General features: G+C 53.9%; 1 protein-coding gene across 1 annotated transcript; it reads left to right on the top strand.

Annotated features, from left to right (window-relative positions):
* Window positions 1-984: 984 nt before the first annotated feature.
* Window positions 985-1,248, top strand: NGA_2129500 (uncharacterized protein; the record flags this gene model as incomplete). The annotated part of the gene is made up of 1 exon (XM_005854338.1): window positions 985-1,248. A coding segment is annotated over one exon (264 nt), but the record flags the coding sequence as incomplete, so codon positions are not given.
* Window positions 1,249-16,120: the final 14,872 nt, after the last annotated feature.

Below are 16,120 nucleotides of genomic sequence, written 5' to 3'. Positions count from 1 at the left end.
GGAACTGGTGCACGAAGAAGCCCGGGAAAAGAGGCGATGCGAGTAAAGTCCCCTCTCATCTATTCCCACCCCATGTCTAGCCTGGAGAACGTACGTCCTTCACCGTATGCCCAGAGAATCAGGCCCCTCCCTCCTTTCTCCCTCCCTCCCTCCCTCATTCCCTCCCTCCTTCCCTCCTTCCTTCCTTCCCTTCTTCCCTTACTCCTTCCCTCCCTCCTTCCCTCGCCCCCCTCGCACTCACTGTATCCCCTCTTGCCGCGCATGTTGGCCAGTCGCCGCCCATCTATCTGAAGCTGGACGCATTGCAACCCTCTGGCTCGTTCAAAGACCGGGGTATGGCCACCTTGTGTTCCACGTTGCAACGCCAGGGTGCCCGACGCCTGGTCTCTTCCTCGGGCGGCAACGCTGGCCTCTCCGCCGCCCTGTGCGGCCGTATCTTGGGCATGCCAGTACAGGTCATCGTCCCGTCCACGACGAAACCCTTGATGTTGGAGAAAATTCGGGCCCAGGGGGCAAAAGTGGAGGTGTTTGGGAAAAATTGGAACGAAGCCGACGCCCGTGCCCGGTGGGTGGTGGAGGAGGGAGGGAGGGAGGGAGGGCCCGAGGCGGTGGCCTATATCCCTCCCTACGACCATCCCTTGTTGTGGGAGGGGCACAGCACGCTGGTGGATGAATTGGTGGAGGGAGGAAGGGAGGGCGGGATGGAGGAAGCGCCGGCGGCCATCGTGGCGAGCGTGGGGGGGGGGGGTTGTTGTGTGGGATTTACGAAGGGTTGAGTCGGTACGAAGGCCGGGCGGGCTGGGAGGACGTAGGGGTGGTGGGCGTGGAAACCGAGGGTGCCGCGTCCTTTGCGGCTGGTCTGGCGGCGGGTGAGGTAGTGAGATTAACGGAAATTCAAACGGTGGCCACGTCTCTGGGGGCGTTGGAAGTCACGCCTCGGGCATTGGAGTACGCGAGAAGCGGAGGGCGGGCGGGAGGGCGGGACGGAGGGCAGGACAAAGGGCCACGCCTCACCCTCAGTGAGGTGGTAACGGATGCGGAGGCCGTGCAAGCCTGTCGGGCTTTCCTCCGGGACCATCGGCTCTTGGTGGAGCCGGCGTGCGGTGCGGCGTTGGCCCTCGTGTACTCTCCCCGGCTGCGGAAACGTTTGAAAGCCTGGTCGGCGGCCAAGGGGGGAAGGCCGGTGGTGATCGTGGTGTGTGGGGGGAGTGGGATCACCCCCGAAATATTGGTAGAAATGGAGAGAGGGTTGGGCGTGGGGAGTTGAGGGAGGGAGGGAGAGGGGGGAGAGTGTGAGGGAGGGAGGGAGGGATGGGGGGGACATGGTGGGTCAAGGGAAGGAGGAAGGGAGGGAGGGAGGGAGAATAGGAAGGGAGGACGGAGGGAACCGCACAAAAAAACGTGTACAGGGGTCGGTCGCGGCATGCGTCCAATGGGAGGAGGGGCCCGGGACGGTCGGAGGGGAAGGCAAGTAAGAAGAAAGGAGAGGGGGAGAAGACAGCCGAAGGGCGGGCCACGCACCCGATGTTTCAGAACGTTGGTGGGCTAGGTGACATGCTACCGAAATACTCAAATATCAGAAAACGTCGATCAGGTCCATCGACAGGGTCGCATTATGTAGTTGTTACTTCACATCCACCGTGCTTGCCTTCTTTGACAGCATCCCCAGTGACTGCACCTCCCTTCTCTCCCTCGGTCTTGTCGGACCTCCCAATGACCCTCCAAAAAGTGCCTTACTGGCCTTCCTCAGGAGGACGCCGTACTAGTCGACTCTCACCATCCTACGGACACTGCGGCAATCGCCACGATCCAATCGTCATTCCGGTCGCCCATGGCCGGCAAGGCGATGCCACTCGACGCACGCATTCCCCCGCTTTGGATCTCTACGGGTAAGAGCTGACCGTATGGAAATGCTTTTTTGATGGCTTCTGTGTCGATGTTTGACGCATCCACTGGCACGGCTATCTGCACACGCACCTACAGGTTAAAACAAGAGCTTAACACATTGATAGCAAGTTTTCCGCCAAATCGACTCGGACCGGAACAACAAAGGGGATTAAGTGTTTGTCCTCACATAATGGAGAGGTATCAAACATTACCGTAGGATAGGATCGTTGTCTAGGTGACCCTGTCCCACTTACTTTCATGGCATCGTACCCTCCTGGGACGATCTGGTTTATCGACGGAAGCGAATTCCACTCGATCGCGTTGCGACAGGCCTTGACGGCCGCTTTGGTGGCGTCTTGCCCATGTTGATCGCACCCAAAGCCCATCTGATAATAACGGATGAGAACTGTGAGGTAAAAAATTATGGTACAAAAATCAGTCCTTGCATAAAACATACTCTTGTTTACCTGCACGAAGAGCAATTGCTGCATGCCCTCGACACTAGATACCGTGACATCGGATGTGGAGGCTTTGGAAGATGCCATAATCGTAAATGATCTTGTCACAGGGAGATGCGAATTTCTTGTAGCATGTAATGTCGATCGAAAAAAGGCGTGAGGACAGAGGAGGATTGCCAAAAAGCTTACTATGTAAAGCGTTGTGGAGCCCTTTGCTAGCATCGGCGCCAACGGCCAGCTTTTATCTGTGACAACGAAGCATTCATGTTAGGAAATGGTTTTGTAAACGTGTGCAGAGAGGCTGCGTCCAAGGGGGTGGGGAGGTACAAGTAGCAATTCGACGAAGGAGTGACGCCATCCATTTGAATGGCACGTCCGTAGGGAGACACGACGCCACTAAAATACGTTTCGTAGAAAGACAATGGGAATTAATGGTTACGTATGTAAAGAAAAGAGAAAAGGCGAGTAGCTGTGTCGAGATTCTCGTGAGGGCTTGTAGACGAGGAAAAATGAGTAGCAAAAATCGGGAAGAAAAAGGATAAGAACAGGATGGATGGATGGACATTGAGAAATAATGGACTGAAAAAAGTTTTGCGGCCAACACGTCGATGTTAAAATAAATTCAAATGAAAGGATTAAAAATACGGAAAGAAAACGAAAATTTGGCTTGTGAATACAGAGATCAACCAAACGAAAAAAGGTTTTTGTGAAGAGTGAATACTTGAAAAGCACGACATCAATGTGGAGAAACTTGAATTTAATGCAACCAAGTCACAATTCCCAGTACTTGCTCACAAATGTGCTTAGTTTTTGATGTTATTGTGTAAACTCTTGCTCGTCGATGGCGGCCCTTACCTCGTATTTCTCCAAGTCATCTATACTTCATCCCTGTACCTCTTCCGATGAATGTATTGCCTCCAGTACCATTGCTATCGAGGCTACTATGAGCAAAAGATATAGAATCTTTGCGCATATAGATTTCTTAAACCCTATCCCAAAGAAAGATTAAGCGACGATGGGAAGCCGCTAAATGCGAGGAATGACGGAGTAGCACACGCATCTATCGGAGTAGCGTTCCATGGTGTTTGTCAGCGCTGCACTGCGACTACAAACGCCCCGCCTTTTCAGTAGGAAGGATACTATTAAGGGGATCTTGTCGAAGGGATTGTACATGGAGGATGGGCTCCGTACCTCCTCCCCTGGGGGTCGTTTGAGAGATGCAGATACCGCGTGGCGAGGTGAAAGTGTAAGCCCGTTTGGAATCCTGTCGGAGGAAAATTCCCTTCCTCTCTTTTCTTAGACCCTTTGTGGCAAGGGAAGGCGATAGGACTGGACGATCTGTGCAGTGCTTGGGACTCGATTGCACGACTCGGACAATACCACGAGGAGAAAATAGCGCATAGGCAACTTGTGTTGTGTGTAGGCCCGATTTTGTCCCTTTATCCTCCATGCTCCCGGGGAGCATCTCTGATGACGCTTTACAGTTCCAAATGGTAACAACACTTCCGCTTAGTGCCGCGGTTCCCGTGAGCAATGGTTTCTTGAAGAGGAGGGAGGCGAACGACGACATGATATGCAGGCTCTGACACCTTCCTCTTCCTCCACTTCAACCAATGAAAAAGCAAAGATCTTTCCACCAAGGGGGGGCACGAAACCCTGTTGTATTAAAATTAAAAATACATATGTTACATGCAAATTTATGTGTCTTACGGGTACAATATTGATACTGTAACTGGGGGAAAACGAATGTTGTGCACAGGACAAACCATTACACGAAGGGCGAAGGTGTCAGTTGGCGATTTCAAAATTCAAATCCGAGAAACGGTCGAGAGGGTGGGCTAAAGGGATAGAGTCTTGAATCATCGGGAAGCTAACAACACATGCTTAATACCCATCCTTTACTATTTTATTGGCTTTTTTTACGTTCCCGATGCGGCCAATCGTGAAGAAACATGACGAAAAACTCTTGTTTGATTTTTTCCTTCCTTCGCCTACGCCCCTGACCGACACGGTCGTATCGCAAATCCGCACATTGTACTGACATTTTCCTCCTTTATTTCGCCCCTATTTCTCTTCACTTTCCACCTGCCCTCAACCTCGCCTCTACCTTCTTAAGATCGTTCTGTATCTTGCTTTTCAATTCCGCTAGGCTCAGATTTAATTTCTTCTCATCGCGTTTCGCTTCCTCTAGCTTTGTCTGGAGCAGTTTCTTCAAGGCGAGAAGATCTTCTCTGCTGGCGGTCACGCTGTCAACTAGAAGGGGATGCTGAATCGTACGCCGCAGATAAAACAGGGGTTAAGGATTTTTTGAAAGAAAAGGACTGAAGGAAACCAGTAAGAAACAAGAAAAATGAGGACCGAGGGCGCGAGAATCAAGTCCATCATTGAGTCCTACCGTGTGATCTTTCTCCCGGAGGCTTGCTCGTCTCCGAACCAGCGCCTCTGCATCCTCTAAGCTTGTGAAGAAAGGGGACAAAAACGAGATGCGTCAGATGATACGCGCACGGCTGGCTCCCCTACACGCGCGAATCTGCCCTCCCTCTCCTTCTCCCTTCCTTCCCACCCGTCGCTTCAGATTCAAGATGCGCCTTCATCACGCCCAAAACACCGGGTAAGTCGTCGGCCGCCGCTTCCACCGCCTGTGCACCAGGCGTGGAACGTGTGTGTGTGAGGATAAAAAAGTGGACGGTAGAGTGAGTGCATGCGTCACGCTCCCAGATCCGAGCATCGCCCAGGTCATCCACGCCCGGCAGCCCTTTGATTTCCCTCTTTTTTCCGTTACCATGGTGGGCAGCCATCCTTTGGGTTCGATCTCGCACACGTAGCGCACACGTGTGGTGTACCCATCCACGGGTTCCAAGAGGATGATGCTGTTGATATTCCCACGTACGGCCCCGCTGTTTTCAGGAAGTGTGTTCGCTGCGTTGGTCTGCACAAATGCTTGGGCTCCGAAAGAGCCACCCAAGTCGCCGGCAGGCACTCTGACAAACGGAGGGAGGAAAGTGGAGGGTCGGACGGAGGGAGAGGGAGAAGAGGAGGGAAAAAAGGCGTTATAAGAGGATATGCAGATGAGTCCTCAACAGTTTCCACAAACCTAGGCTACGAATCACGCTTTCGAGATATGCTTATTGCGGCTCTTGCAGATGAAATAACAGCAGCAAGCCCACGAGGGAGAGCTACACGATCTTTTTCTCCTCCCCTCCCTCCCTCCCTCCCTCCCTCCCTCACTTGTGACTGACGAAGACAAAATCCCTGGAGCTGATCATCGGCTTGGGGGTGCCCTTGATGTACACCAGCCGAGCGTTCTTGTACTCTTCCACCACTTCGGAAGCCAGGGTGTTCACCTTGTCCCACAAAATCCGCCCGTTAAAGACCCACCACAAGGTTGCAACCTGTGCCAGCAAGGTGGCGTGCGAGCCGTTAAATCCTATGAAAGACAATGTGACCACTGCCTTCTATGCCATCAAGTAGCCCCCGTCCACAAGGCACGGCCGATCCCTGTATCCCAAGAGGGGCCATCGCGGTCGCCCCTCCCTTCCCTTACCCCGCCCTCGTCCGCCACGCTAACCCCCTTCCTCCCTCTCATCCCGCCCATTACCTGTTCCAAAGGAGCATTGATCACCGCCTCCCCAATCCGAGCCACGGGCAATCCGGTCTTGCGCCCGCCAATGGCAGGGTCTGGGATCGACCCTTCCTTCACGGTGTAAATCTTTACCCCGGCCTTCTCCTTCTTGAACTTGGCCACTTCCTCAAGAGAAGCGGTGGTGAAGTACTTTTGCATCCGAAAGACGATGGAGTCGGTGTCCGCAGGGTCGGTGGCGGGTTGCGGGACCTGGTGAAATTCTGGGATGCCGGCCGGGAGGCCGGGAGCAGGGGCAGCAGCACAAGCCGCAGGTGGGCGGGGGGAGAGGAAGAAGGACGGTAGACAAGGGACTGGCTCGTGGATATGCTTGGTCAAGGGAGCGGGGGACTGCAGAAGGAGGGAGTTGTGGTGATGTTGAAGGGAAGCGGGACGGCCGGCTTCCTCTTCCTCTTCTTGCTGCCGGTACACACGGGCCGCGAAAGCGCCGGTCACCGTGACACTCGCGGCTAGCGCAAGGGATCGGTGCAAGGAACGATTGTACATGTTGCCTAGTATGTGTGATGCAATCAGCACGTGGAAGTGGGTGGATATTTTCCTCCCTTGGTGAGGAGTCGCGGAGTGTTCCATTTCGCACAACGAGCGAGCGCCTCGTTGCGAATGCATGCGCAACAACCGGCCAAGGAAGAATCCTGAAATTACGCCACAAGCACCTAACCCGTCACCATATCAGTGTCAAAGCCATACGTGCATTGGACATTTGATACCACCGCCGCCCTCCAAAGTGTCATGTGACATTATTTTGGGTGCCGGGATCCCCCTTGAACCGTTACTTTCCCGGCGGTTTCTGGGCTCAGGGAATATTTGTTCTCTGAGGCCGGTCCGTCCATCGTAGATTCATGCTCCGTGCTTTTGAAAAACAATTTGGCTAGCCGGTTATCTGTCTGCACAGTATTCGTATGATATGAGTGGCGGGAGTGCATATGCGATAGTCCTGAGGGCATCGGGCTGTAGAATGCTTGCCGTCTCGTGCGGATGGGCCGCTCTTATGGTCATCACCTCTGAACAAACAAAAATCTTCTCTGCGAAGCACAGCGCGTCGTAGCAGAAATGAAATAAATTCTATGAAAATCCAAATCAAACTTCAAAAATACAGGGCGTGAATCGGACATCTGACCGATTATTGGTTGCGAGTGAGAGTCGCGCAAAGCTTACCTCTGTATGGTCGTACTTCACCGGTTTTATCAACGCCTTGATGAGATTTGGCGCCAAGATCGGTTTTACTCCATATAGTTGCATATTCTGATTATGGACGTCGATGAGTCTGTACCATCACGACCTTTATCGCCTCCTTCGCCTTCCACATCTAAGCACACGAGGATTTACGAGAAGCAGTTCCACTGGTGGAGTGCGCACCGGTGGGCTGATCGTGTCAAAGCAGCACGAGGACGCGCCGAAATCGAATTTGAGGAAGCCATTGCATATACTTTTAAACCGCATTTCTTTACCAGAGATTCACACGCTGATAACGGCCGTGACACCGCCACGGCCGGTAAGAAAGTGGCGGGTCCCACCTCGCCGGTCTCACCTCACATTGAACGGCAAGCCCGCAAGCACGTCGAGCGGCACCAAAAAGCGCGCGAAATACAACAAGCTGCCATTGGAGCTATCCATGCCTCCACAGGCACCCAGCGAGGTCGATCACCTGTGCGGAGGTCCTCCTCCACCTCCTACGTCGCCGTCGCCGCGGGGCAGGGAAGGATCAAAACTGACGTTCCGGTTGAAGGTCTGAACCTGCTCCCACTCCTGCCTCCAAGCGCTGTTCCTGACAAAGATTCAGGAAGTCATACCCTGGAAGATCCCAGACTGCGACCAGGACGCAGCCAGGCACGTCCTATTTTCAAAAGTACCAGCCTGAGCCCACAGCGTCAACTGCCGCGAAGCTTGCTTGAAGAGACCAATTACCTGAAACCCACTGCATCCTGGATTCAGCATCACCTCCAACAAAGCGCCATGCCATCGCCACCCACAGGAAGCGGCTCCCTCCGGGAAGTCTTCCTTGACCTATCCCCCAATCATCAGCCCTTCGGTCCTTCCTCCGCCCCTCCCTCCCTCACGCCCTCTCCCGCGTCCTTCCCCATTTCTCGACCGCGGCCGACGACTCCTACCTCGCCTACAGACATCAAACCCTCCCACATGCCCCCGCAGTCGTCAAGCGCCAGCGAAAAGGAACCACGGGCCGGGGAGAAGGAGGGAAAATCCGGGACGAGGGGAAAGGCGAATCCTCACCAACCCAGGCATGGGCCCGAACACGCCGAGAACGACCGGACGACGGAGACCGTCCATGACAGGGATCATGCCGACACGTGGACAAGAGGAGGGGCAAAAGGGGGAAGAAAGGATCACGGGGCCAAATTTTGGGGACAGCTGCAAAGCGCCCGCCAAGCCTGGGCCCAAGAGCGGCGACAGTTACTGACGGTTATAGAACTTCAACAACAAGCCATGGCCACCAAAAAGAGCGCAGGGACTGTAGACATGGCCAACGCCGTAACTTCCTTATCCAGGCGCGTGGAGACCATGGAAAAGGGGCGGGAAAAGGACAGGGAGGAGCTAAACGGCACCTTAGGACGTCTGATCCGGGCGGTGGAGGCCTGCTCGGTCGATTTGAAGCGTCTGGCGCCTCAGCCCTCCTTCTCGGCGAACCAAGCAGAAAAATGGCAGCCTCAGCAGCAGCCAGAGCAAAGCGCGCGGAAAAAAATCTGGCGGCAAGGACGTGCAGCCGAGCACGGACAGGGGCCGGTGCCCACCTCTCCCTCCGCCTTCGTCTTCCTTTCTTCCCTTTCCAAAAGTCTTCAGGCCTCTAAGAAGGGAGATAGAAACAGACATGCACCAGCCAGTCCCCAATCTTCGGCTTGCGCGGCCAGTTCCAATACCTCTTCTACATCCCCTCTCTCACACGGGCATCTCACCGGGCAAGCTGATGTTATCAGCCACGACACGCAGGTCACAAGGATCTAGCGCAGAACGCAAAGAGCTACTTAATTTATTTGTGCTTTTGACATTTACTTATTTGAAAAAGACTTGTGGTGAGCCTGGCCACGAAGACGCCAAACCTTTCAGGTCCAGCGGAGGGAAAAGAGAAGGAGGCATGTTGTAGTTTTGATTTCCCGGAGATTAGCGAGGTGGAAGGGCACGCAGTGCCACATAGACATCGATTGCGCTTTCCTGTTTGTGGAATATTCCCTACCCATTACATGCATGTATGACTGAAGGAGGAGGAGAGAAACTGTGGGAAGGATTTGGAGAAAAGGGACTGAATGCACCCTATGTCGAGGACGTTTTGCATAGTCTTCACGTCCGACGGTCAGAGGAAAGATGCAAGGCAAGGAGAAATGTAGATAGACGTGATATTTTTTAAATTCTGAGATGCTTCCACGCATACGAGCGTTTGCTGACGATATGTAAGACGAAGAATGGAATAGGGCTTTTCCAATAACGAGGTCGAACTCTTGCTGAGTCCTTTGGAAGCATGCAAATCTCTGCAATTCAAAAATGAGCCATAGAAGAACAAGCAACGACGATGCATCATCGGAAAGCTTCAGGTCAGGGAATTGATTGCATTATGTGACCGTTGTGGAAAAGAACAAGGGAAGATCCGCGCGCATCAAATCAATGGTTAATGGAAAGAAGCTAAATCTTTCGGCAGTAATTTGGTAAAAAGACGTTTCTACATGCGTCCACTGCCTTCCACTATCTCTTATTTCTTTTCTCGGAGCTCCATCTTTGTCGTAGTCAAAGTTGTCTCGACTAAGCTTCAGATGCTGAGTGCCCTCCCGTCTAGTGCCTTGATAAATTCAATGGCATGTCATCCTTGCCATCCGTTTCCTCATTTTATGAGCTACCTTCCCCCCCCTTCCCCCAAATTTCTTCCCAATTCTCCTATCATCTCCCAATTTTCCCAATTTATGAGGGTCTTCAATTTGTCATTTCCCCACGCAAACCGTTTCTCGCATCGTTCCATGTCAATTCTGACACCCCAAATAGATCCATCCCTTTCGTATTTACGGTTTGAGCCCATTTTCCTTGCCCGTGGAATTGTATTGAGCACCAAATATTCTTTGCCTCCCCGGACTGCATCATCAGCCCTCCAGGACCCCCTGTGCCGGAAAGACGATTGTAACATCGTGCCTGATGAAGATACCATGATGCGTCGCCTCTCGCCACGTGACTTTTCCATCTCGAGCTTAAGAGGATTTGGAAATCCTACATTCAACTATTGCTTGCTCTCACGCATCTGGAATACACCGCATCCTTCCAACCCTTCATAGCCCCCAGCAACCCTTACCCGCCTCCCAAACGCGTCGTCTCCCAGTTAGACCGCCGCTTTGCTCGGCGACACCTCCAACCCCGGGGCAGAGGGCTCGGTATAGTGGCCCTCGTGTTCCTCGGAGCAAAATTTCACGCTGGCTCGCTTGGCCAGGGTCATATGGACGATCGCTGCCGCCAGGAGGATTTGAAAAGCCACGCGCACGAGCAGGAGGCCCCAGGCGTAGGAAAGGGTGGAATTTGAGACGTTCTCAGTAGGCAGAGCGAAACAGCCCTGGTGTTCGCAGACGGTGTTGAAGGCAGGGCTGTTGCTGTTGTTGTGGGGGGTTGGAAGGGGAAGGGCGGTACGTACCACGCAAGACAGGAACGAACATCACACAGAAAGCCGCCGGCATGTTCCGATTTTCACCCGTCTCCATGCATGAGCAGCCATTTATATAACGGTGACACCACCCGTTACTTACGCCGTGATGCTCCACAAGCCGAGCGTCGTCAGGTTGAGGGCCAAATCCAACGTGGCGAGCCAGGCGCATCGGCCCATAATGTACACGGAAGCTTCGGCAGGGGCCTTCTTCGAGTGGAGATATGTCACTGCCGTCAAAATGCATGCGACTGCGCTTATGATGGCTGTCACTCGTGACCCATGAATGCTCAGGTAGGCATTAGGATGGGCCGAGTTGGCCACGGCCCATCCACTGTAGCCGGTGCGCACGATACCCTCAGGAGTTTCGAAATCGATTCCAAACAAGCCGTATTGAGCGGTGTAATCATTGCGAAATGCGAGCGACTCGGCCTCCGGGTTTCCCTTGTAAGCGAAATCAAACCAACCTGAAATAAAGAACACAAAAGAATTGAAATGATCGAAGCGCATTAAGGAAAGGAAAGCCCAAGTACTGCAGCTATGTCGCAAATTCCTACGGCTGAGTTCCGGTTCATAAACTCTTAGAATATTTGCACACATTTTGTGAGCACATTGATGCGACGTGATGTTTGCGTCTGGAAAGGCTACCCTTACATGCCTGAAGATCCGCGTAGTGTTGCAACAGGTTGCCTAACCTTCTTCTTTTCTTACCTTTTGTAAACAAGCCCACCCAAATTAGGGGAAACGTCACAAGCCAGGCGATTTTGACTGTATTGGGATGCGTACATGAGTGTATGAGAGTTTCAATTTCTCGAAAAACCAAGGTCTGAAAAGGGCTAAGGAAGATTTCCGTTAAATCGCGAACAGATCGAATCGAATTTCTGTTTCCCGGCCCATTTTGTCCAGAAATGCCTTTTTACCCACTCACCCGTGCCATGAGCGAGGATCTCTTTAGTGATTGCCATGCTTCCGTCCCTCCGCTGTCGTATGAAAAAATGGTTGGAATAATAAGTGAGAAGAAAATGTTCAAGTAGTCTGGATCAGAGGAATACAGGTCACGCGCAGAACCCCCCCCCCCCCCCCCAAACGGAATCGTATCTGTGAGACGGCGCAGACAAAGAGAAAGCGAAGAGAAGATGCCAGAATGCGACGGAGTTCCCTCAATGGCAATCTGTACACCCCTATGCATCCTTTCACCCTCAAAATCACGCATTGCACGCCCGTCCCGGCATCCATGGGTCTCCAATGACCCATTCAGTCCCTAGCTCGCGTTCGGCAGATGGAAAGAGCCGATCGCGGAGGACAGCGAGTAGGAAAAAGGGAAGCTCAACAAGCCGCACCCCAGACCTAGCCCCGCACACGCCCCACGGTTCCCCTCGCTACACGTCCGTGTAGCGGATGTAAGCTGGTGGATGGCATGTAAGCGTGCATCCCAATTGGAAGGTCGTGCGAGGGAAATTGTCAAGCCGTGCGTGCCGTGGAATGATACGGGCTCGGGCATGCACGAGGGTGTCAAGGTGGTTCCTGCGGGGGGTCACCCATGCACTTTGCCGTAATTTTTAATGTTCCTTTCCGCGCGCATGGATCGGCATGCACACACGTGGGGGAAGGAGGGTAGGCTTGAAGGACTGCATCGTGTCCAAGGCCCGATGGGTACACGATTTTCGTCTTTGTGGATTGCAAGTTTTGAGGTCTAGAAGTTCTGTTTAGAAGGGACGAAGGACGTGACACAACCAAGCTACTCGAAATCTGCGTGCCGAGGCACACGCTCACAAAATTTAATTGTCGTACCTATCACAGAGGCATTGAAAATTATCAGACACGATCTAAAACGCTTCAGCACTGCTTCTTGGTCGAGCAAGTGGCAGCGACTTGGTGCCGGAGGAGTAGGACTCTGAAGAGGATTTGAGACAAAGGCAGGGCTCGGAGGTAAAGCTGAAAAACAGGAGAAGATTGATGGAGTGGGGTGCAAAACGCAAGCTTCTTCGCACTGGGGTATTCTGAGTCTAAGTTAACGGTGAATGTCGAAGGAATTCTACGAACATAGTAGCTGAAGAACAGGGGTTATCACAGCCCCGATCTCACAATTTGCCGATTCCGAAAATTTCTGACCTACAGGCTTAACATCTGAGAGAAGGGGTCACTACCTGCGTCTATCCTTGCACTCTCCGGAGTTCTTCGCCCTATCATAGCACGTGGTAGGAGGGCAACACCTGTCCGACCCCTCTCCCCTCCTGTCCAGGCCCCGTTCTCTCCTACGCCCGCCACGATAGGACTGTACCTTTGCTCACTTTTGTTGTTCCTGCCTCTTGCACTGTGTAATTGAACGCAAGAGACTGTACTGACTTTTTTTGCTGCTTGGCCACGGCAGGATATAGAACATTTTGTACTTATTGCCCGGATATTGTGAAGCATGTGTCAATAATATAAGTTGAAAAGAGTGAATAAAGGTGTGAATACATCGATCCGCTGCCTAAACTATCATTGTTCCGGCGTAGTAAGGACGGAAAAACTGGTTGTGTGGGAGAAAAGGGGGATAAAGAGACGTTTGTGAGTTCTCTGTACAGGGTCAACCGACTCTAGAACCGAGCGTGGGCGTCGATTCACGCTGCAATTAGCAAGCACACACCTCTTTACCGGCATTTTTTCTACCCATCACTTTGGTTTCTGTGTACGTTGCCACCGATTCGGTAGTGCACGAGCCATTGCGAAGCGTAGCGAGACGGGGGAAAGTCCGTGCAAGCGCGAAATTTGTCATTTTACAGAAAGCCGCAACGTTTTGGGGTGAAACTTTGTGGGAAATCACTGGATTAAGAAAGGGTAAATAAGCTAAGAAACAGGAATCTACGTGAAAGAGAACAAGTGGAGAAAGAAAGCATTTGTCCTAGCACGTCAGCGGAGGCAAGGCAGGACACGGACAAGAATACCCGGATTTTTGACAGTTGAAAGCGTGTTACAAGATCGACACAAGGGGAAGGGTGCTGAGCGCACACGTGGGGGTGAGAAAAGAGAAAGGACGTCCAAAGAGACGCAGCGGCCACAGCGGCACCAAGAAGATTGGAACAAGAAGTTGTGGAGTACGAAGATTAGAACCATTCTTTCACCAAGACCGAGAAGGTGTTTCTCGACAGGAGTATCCAGTTAGAGCTCGTGAAGCGCATCGGGCTTGCAGTTGAGGTTGCAAGGGGGAACCCAAGATTCTCAAGACTGTGGGAGCGAAGGGCGTTGAGCAGATGGCTTCATCTTTGGGTGCGCGGGGCCGAGAAAAAGGGCATCAAGCCGGGATGGTGTTTGGAGACATAAAGGTGTATGTACAGGTACGGAGAAAAGGAGAGGAAAGGTTGCAGGCGCTGTTGTTGTGAATGGGACCCTATGCTCGTGAGGGAGGCCGTCGGTATCACCCTTTTCATGATACATTTGTGTTGAGCTCCTTGCCTCTTCCTCTCTTGTCTGCAGGAAGTGAACCCGCGTCGCACAGGGCGGCGCAAGGGGGAAAAAGCGCTTCAATCCTCCCTTGGGCGGAGGGGCGAGGTAGAGGGCGGGCGGGAGGGCGTCCTGGAGGGGGGGAAACGACCGTTGACCTTCAAAAGCTGGAGCACCATCAAGGACGTGAAACAGACTCTCCAAACCCTCCTGCACGTGCCCATGAACAAACAACGTCTCTTTTTCAACGGGCGTGAGCTCTCTTCTCCCTCTGGCCCCACCTGTGCCGCTCGCCCTGCCCCCCTTCCTTGTTCACCACCGCCCTCCGCCTACGTGTCTCCTTCGTCGGATCCCTGCGCTCTCCCCGACTTGCGGCGTCGCAACACTACGGGCATGTCGTGGAATAAGCAGTTGGATGCGAAAGCCAAAGGCCTCCGGGAGCTGAGCAACTACGGGCATTCCTTGCAAGACTGCGGCATTGTGCGCGACGGCGAGACGATTTATTTCACGATCGCCCCTCCCTCCTCCTTGGACAGGGACCGTGCGGTGCCCATCTTGCGACCCTACGGGCTCCTACCCCCGCCTCGGCGCCTGGGACGGGCCTTGAAGCAGGTAAATGACATGTATGGAGAGGGCTGGCTTGGTCCGTATTGCGTAAATGCCTTGGTTTCCCATGTCGGAGGGGACAGGCGAAGAGAGGGTTTTTGATTTATCGGTGTCAGACAGCTTTCTGTCCGGAAATGTCTTTTTAAGCCTTTGATCCAACCTGCATGATATGAACGGTCGGGCGGATGTAAATGTTGGAATTAACCGTTTTTTTCCCCACCTGGAAGGTGCGGCGCGCAATGGACATGGGCGTGAATGGTCCCAAGCTGACAGTGGAAGGGTTTGGAGGGACGTACTTCCTCTACGACCCTCGACGCCGACCTCTGGCGGTGTTCAAGCCCTCGGATGAAGAGCCTTACGCCCCCCGGAACCCGCGAGGGCCAGAATTGGTGGCCGATTGGGGAAAAGTCGGGGGAGGCGGGGGAGGCAAGGGGAGGGTGGAGGTGTTCCAGATGCGTCCAGGGGTGACCCCCGGGGAGGGCTACGTGAGGGAGGTAGCGGCCTTTCTCCTCGACCACGAAGGTTTTGCGGGCGTGCCCGAGACGATCATGGTGCAGGCCCGGCACCCGGCGTTTCACTACCTCCCGTCCTCGGTGTGTGCCGGCGGGAATGACGGGCAGGAAGGGAGCGTGAAGGTGGGTTCTTTCCAGGAGTACATCCGCCACGACTATGTGGGGGAAGACTTGTCGTCCTCCCTCTTCCCGGTGGCAGAGGTGCATAAAATCGCGCTCATGGACCTGCGTTTGCTGAATTCGGACCGGAACGGTGGAAACATCTTGGTGCGGAGAGTCACAGGGGCGGGGGGGGGGGAGGGAGGGAGAGCCTGGGGGGCCCCGCTATGAACTGATCCCGATTGACCACGGCTACTGCCTCCCCGAGACCCTCTGCATTGACGACACGCTGAACCTGTGCTGGTTTGGATGGAGGCAAATGCACGAACCCTGCGATGCGGCGACGCGTGCCTACATTGCCTCCTGGGATGCGGAAGCCGACGCCACCCTCTTGCAGGCCCACTTGGGCATTGGAGAGGCCGCGCTGGATTTGCTGCGGATAACTACCCGGATGTTGCAGATTGCCGTGCTGGAGGCGGGCTTGACGCTGCATGAGGTTGCCTGCCTCCTGGTTCGGCAGACGCCGGAGATAGCCTCGGAGATTGAGAAAGTCAGAGAAAACGCCGAGACATTGGCTATGGCGGTGACCCGGTCGGGCGTAACGACCCCCATGAAGGGAGGGAGGGAGGGAAGGAGGGAGGGAGGGAGGGAGGGAAGGAGGGAGAGCGAGCAGAAGGATACGCTGGTGCCGATGTGGGGAGGCGAGGCATCCGCGTGTGATTCAATGCTACGGTCGCACTCCGCCTTGACTTTGCAAGGGCCCACGGTGGGGGCCGCAGGCAGGCAGGCGGTGGGAAAGAAACGGGGCCTGTTGAGCTGGCATTTCCGGGTGCGTCGGACGGGAGGGAGGGGTGGGAGGCAGGGAGGT

This window comes from Nannochloropsis gaditana (assembly GCF_000240725.1).
Source record: "Nannochloropsis gaditana CCMP526 unplaced genomic scaffold scaffold537, whole genome shotgun sequence".
In the NCBI taxonomy this organism is placed as follows: Eukaryota; class Eustigmatophyceae; order Eustigmatales; family Monodopsidaceae; genus Microchloropsis; species Microchloropsis gaditana.
The sequence above is the reverse complement of the archived record's forward strand: the minus strand, read 5'-3'. Positions and strand labels throughout refer to the sequence as shown.